At 38.0% G+C, this 5,433-nt stretch overlaps 1 protein-coding gene across 1 annotated transcript; it reads right to left on the bottom strand.

Moving 5' to 3' along the window:
• Positions 1–271: 271 nt before the first annotated feature.
• LOC117403221 (probable G-protein coupled receptor 139) lies at positions 272–1,944 on the bottom strand. Its single transcript, XM_034005211.3, has 2 exons — positions 1,872–1,944; positions 272–1,281 (listed from the first exon to the last, which is right to left on the bottom strand). Exons 1-2 carry the CDS (start codon positions 1,942–1,944, stop codon positions 272–274), a joined length of 1,083 nt encoding a protein of 360 aa, XP_033861102.3.
• Between the last annotated feature and the right edge of the window lie 3,489 nt (positions 1,945–5,433).

Raw genomic sequence — 5,433 nt, 5'->3', positions numbered from 1 at the left:
AGGGTGCTGACCCAACACTACACAGTATGCTGAGTGTAAAGGTCTTTGTATTTCTGCTCGAGAGACAGTCTCACAGTGTTAGCTCAGTGCAATAAAATACAACTCTGTTTTACATTTGTTTTGGCAAAATAATCTTCCTCAGTATTCCACCCCCCCCCCCCCCCCCCAAATGCTAGTTTACCTAAACAGTTATTTATATTATTAAGGAAGACTGTTTTAATATAACATGAATATCTTCAGTTTCAGGGAGTGAGTTAGTAGGGGCCTCTGTTTAGTCTATGCGTGCTAGTTTTGTAAGGACAACATCGACGGGATCCCTGGAGCGATGCATTTTGCTACCCGTTACCGAAAAGATTTTCATGGTTGTCTGGGTGAAATGGGAGCCCAGCTCTTTCGCTCTTGTGTTGGGTTTCAGCAGGTTCCGCAGTTCCTGCCTGAACCCCTTGCTCACCATGCAGTACAAGAGGAAATTGGTGGTGGAATTCAGATTTTGCAGCATGATCGCAATGTCACTGAAGACATTGATAGACAGATTGTAGTCATCTCTGTTGAAATCTGGGTAGTTGTATGCAGTCCTCAGGATGCAGTAGGTCACGAAGCGAGGTAGGCACAAGGCAACAAAGGTAAAAGAGACTGTGAAGAGAAGTAGGATGGTCCTTCTGACCATGCCTTTGGTGGTGACCCCTTTGATGATCCTCTGCTGTTCCTTGGTAAACATCTTGCTGGCCTGGGTGAGATGGTGTCCAATGAGAGAGTTGAAAACAATGATGAGGGTGAAAGGGATGCCCCCGGAGATGAAGGTGTTGATCCAGACCACCAAGGTGGAGAACATGGTGTTTTCATAGAAGCACCTTGGTAAGGTGATGTTCTCCCCATCAGTTGTGTAGTTAAACATTGTGACACCGTTGATCCAGTAGTCTGGAATTGCCACCAGGTGACAGAGCAGAACCACAGACAGAATGATCCTCACAGTGGCTTTGGATTGAGAGAAGTGCATTTTGACCTTTGTCATCCTCAGGGCGAGGTAGCGTTCTATGGTGAAAACCACCACGATCCAGGTGGAGCTGAACAAGGAGCCATACTCAAGGAAGGTGAGGATCCCACACCAAGGGTAAGCGTGCCAGAAAGGGTGATCTAGGAGAAAGGATAGGGACAGGTCCAGAAGTGCCACCCACAGCAGGTAAAAGCAATCTACAATGGCCAAGGCGCTAAGGTAGATTATAGCTGTTTCTGACATCTCACATTTGCGAAATCTGATCATATAGAAGGTGAAGAGGTTGACTGGGGGGGAAAAAAAGAGAAGAATGATCAGTATGTTTTTTTTGTGTTCCTGTTATTTCAAATTCTTTTAATATCAAGTCAAAGTGATGTACAACAACACATTGTAATAATTAAAAACTTAAACATACACCTTGCAGTGTATACGCTATATATTATCATACTTTATATCTTGAGGCATTACTTATGTGTACACCTTCTATCTGGCGTTTCCCAAAGTGATATTAAACAGGGTGGAAATCATTTGGATAACTAAGAAATGTGAGTGATATTAATTGGAGTGTGACAATAATCATTGCCTCCTTGCACTTGCATTTTATTGAGGCTTGGGACATTTCACTATGTTGAAAATAAGCAGTGGGTGACATTAACAGGAGTGATAAGTGGGTTTGACTGCAGGTGTACATGGCCAAGTATTGAAACACGCAGCAGGAGTGGTGTTTGATGTCTGTTTTAACCCTGCTCTGAATGCTTGCTTACTAAATATCTGGTGACATTCATCGCTCATTCTATTCCTCTCTCAATACTTGCTGGCTTGGTTAATAGAAGGCTCTTATTTCTTATATACTATAAAATCAATAATATAAACACACCTGGAATCCCTATACCAGATAGTATGGGGTAAAAAAACTTCTGAAATGTGACTATCAGATTTGTAGTTGGCATCCTCCAGGCTTTTCAGTAGCCTCAGGCCGAGACATAATCAATACATTCCTAAAACATTAAGAAAACATGATTAAAACTTATCAGTAGGGTAGTTACTGGTATTATTATTAGAATGAGAGCCCAAGGACAGCTATGCCAGTGTTATTTTGCACTGTAAATACATTTTTTTGCCTGTGACAGTTCTTTTATTTATTGTGCTTGTAGACAGTCTGAAAACAAAAACTGTGATGGGGAAACATGATATTTAAATTGTGAACAATTTCAGTTTTGTTATATTCCTGCACATGCTTGCAGGATAATGAATAAAATAGCGATTCCCTCAGGACACAGTAGATTGGAACAGATATTATTATTTATTTCTTAGCAGACACCCTTATCCAGGGCGACTTACAATTGTTACAAGACATCACATTATTTTTACAGAGCCCTAACCACTACTCTAACCACTACTCCACATACTGCCCTATCCTTGGGAACAACCTTAATATATCGCTGTGTGTGTGAGCTTGCAGATGGTTTATATGGTTTCTTAGATGTTTGGATGTTTGTTTCCTTGAAAGCTTGTCATTCATATAACTACTGAACAACTTGTTAGAATTAATATATAAAAATATATAAAATGGGTCTTTTAAATACTCTATCCTTATTGGTCAAAACAGGTCACATGGGGGTGTGACTATTCCATTACTTTTGGGAAACCAAACTCTAGATGAGATTTTGGATGAGTCTGAATCAGACACCAACACTTATTCAAGTGGTGAAAGAAAATAATACTGCTAGGCATCCAACTTAACGAAGCACAGCTTCTGGACATAGAAAAAGAAACGGATAAAAAAGAAATACACAAAAGTCCACTGCCTGGGCATCGGGTGTCCTTTTAATTATTATTATTATTATTATTATTATTTATTTCTTAGCAGACGCCCTTATCCAGGGCGACTTACAATTGTTACAAGATATCACATTATACAGATATCACATTATTTTTACATACAATTACCCATTTATACAGTTGGGTTTTTACTGGAGCAATCTAGGTAAAGTACCTTGCTCAAGGGTACAACAGCAGTGTCCCACACTGGGGATTGAACCCACAACCCTCCGGTCAAGAGTCCAGAGCCCTAACCACTACTCCACACTGCTGCCGAGTATTTCAAAATGCAAACAACATCTTTGTTGCCACTGTGAAACAGTATGGCATGGATACCTCCTGTCACTACTCCCGGATCACAAAGGACGAGTAAAAAAATAAATAATAATAATCTTCTTCCCCAACACTGTCACCTGACACTGCTGCAGGTCTTGTGAGAAAGATTTGTTTTGATGTGCAACTAAATATGGCCAGACGTGGCAAAGGAGGTCTGCGTGATTGTCCTGCGGCACTTTCTCAGACAAGGACAAGGACAGCAATGAATCAAACACCATGTTGCTTGAAATCGCTTGCTGCAGCTCCACCACTGTTCAGAATGAACATCTAAAAAAAGGGGCCTGTAAATCTTCAAAGCTGCAGTGTTCAATTTAACATCTATAAATAGTGCTTCTTGTTTTTAATCAGTTCAATGTTTATTAAAAAATAAAAACAAATAATAATAATAATAATAATTTTTTTAATTCATGCATTTTTTTTTAAAAGTTTTTTTTAAGACTATTTTTTAGGTCAGAGGTGGAAAGATATTTAATAAAAATTACTTTTTTGTTAATTAAAACATGTTTTTTTTATTTATTTATTTAGTTGACCCATTTTATAAGTGCAATAAGGCACTTCAGGGTGTGGGATATACTCTAATATCCACACACCCTGGACGGTTAAAGCCTCATGACATATAACGCACCATATAGACATATATATATATATATATGCTTTTATAACACTGACATCTCTTTCTCACTGGCCATTGATTGATCTACAAGCATAATCATTTGCTGTGTTGAGTAAACACCCTTCCAGTTATTCTGATTGTTTTATTATCTTTGCCTTTTGTGAATTGCGCTTCATTATTTCTACAGTAAGCCATTGCAATCTGCAAATTTCAAAAAGCCTATTCACGGTCCTGCCAAGAACGTGTACCAATTCCAAAAAAAGGTAAAATGTAAAGAACTAAATAATGAATGAACATGAAATCCCCTTGTTTGCATCTAAAACCCCACCACACAGGCTTGCTGGGTGATAGAGGCTTTACAGTAGTGAAGATGGATGATTATAAAGGACTGGATGAAACATTAGAAACCTCCATCATACCATGTGGAGTCCCAACGGCAGCCAGGGCACCATTGATTCAGTGTGACAAATCTGAAAGGCATTTTAATTGTTGTGAAAGGACACATGCCATTCCTCAGTGTTGCCTCTTTTCCTTGGGGGTGGAAACATGAGTCTGGTCTCCTGAATGGCCAATAGAGACAGAAGCAATGTGTACAGTCTGAGTGCCTACTGTCTGCTCTGCTCTTTATCAAGGTTTGCAAGATGTGCAAACTGTGTCTTGCCCATGTGTCTCAACACATTTAGTACCATTATTAACAGGCCCATCTTTTAACACATTTAGTACCATTGTTAATGGGCCCCTCTTTTAACACATTTAGTAACACTATAAATGGGCCCTTCCTTTACAGTGCTTGGAATCTTTTGATTCTTCGCTTAATTCACGTTAATTCAGAATATGCAGCTATTTCAAATCCAACACTACAGATAAAGTGCTGCATCCTAGGACCGTCGCTGTAGGTCACATGGTCGTATTGGAGCTGGATCATTTGAATGCGCATAACAGATGAAATAAGGGAATACATACTTTTATTTATTGTGTTGTCTTTCACATATCTGCATATTCCAAATTGAAGTATATATATAAAAAAAAATTAAAAAAATCCAGCAGCTCTTCAGCAGAGAAAAGGGGTGCAATGATAATATTGAAACCCTTGGTAAGCCCTCCTTAAAGAACTTTCGATTTCTGCTGTTACCCTTCATCTTCCATATGTACAGGACATGCTTCTCATTTAACTTGTGCACATGTTCACATACGGTCATTTCAATTATTTTAGCAAAGCAATAAAAAACAAGCCTGCCTAAGATCTGCCTAAGTTGGATTGCTCATATGGTCCAAAGATAAAACAGAATTTGTAAATCCTGCTTTTTTTCTTTTTACCTTTTCCTCCTGCATTGCATTGTTTTCCATTCATTGTATTTTTAAGCCTGTGATTCAGCTTGAAAAATAAATGTCATTAATAACCAAGATACTGTGTATATTGTAATGATCTTATGATTTCAGATTTCAATAAAAATCACAATAACCCTTTAGAGCTGTTACTGTTATTATTGTTACTTCTCTTTGATTTTATATTTACTATTATCATTATTAATAAAAAACTAAAACAAATGATATAGCTATACATTATATAGTGTACTTTTAATATAGTAGACAATCTAATTTAATAACCTGGATTTATGCAAGATAAATGTGTATTGTGCATGGTATTTTATAGGTACAGTATAATACA

The sequence above is a fragment of the Acipenser ruthenus genome, chromosome 5 (assembly GCF_902713425.1).
Source record: "Acipenser ruthenus chromosome 5, fAciRut3.2 maternal haplotype, whole genome shotgun sequence".
Lineage (NCBI taxonomy): Eukaryota > Metazoa > Chordata > Actinopteri > Acipenseriformes > Acipenseridae > Acipenser > Acipenser ruthenus.
The sequence above is the reverse complement of the archived record's forward strand: the minus strand, read 5'-3'. Positions and strand labels throughout refer to the sequence as shown.

Excerpts from the sequence above, each read along its gene's own strand:
- LOC117403221 (XM_034005211.3), bottom strand. The coding sequence starts at position 1,944 with ATGCCAACTACAAATCTGATAGTCACATTTCAGAAGTTTTTTTACCCC. Across the intron at positions 1,282-1,871 it reads ATCTGGTATAGGGATTCCAG|TCAACCTCTTCACCTTCTAT; the intron begins GTGTGTTTATAT and ends TTTCCCCCCCAG.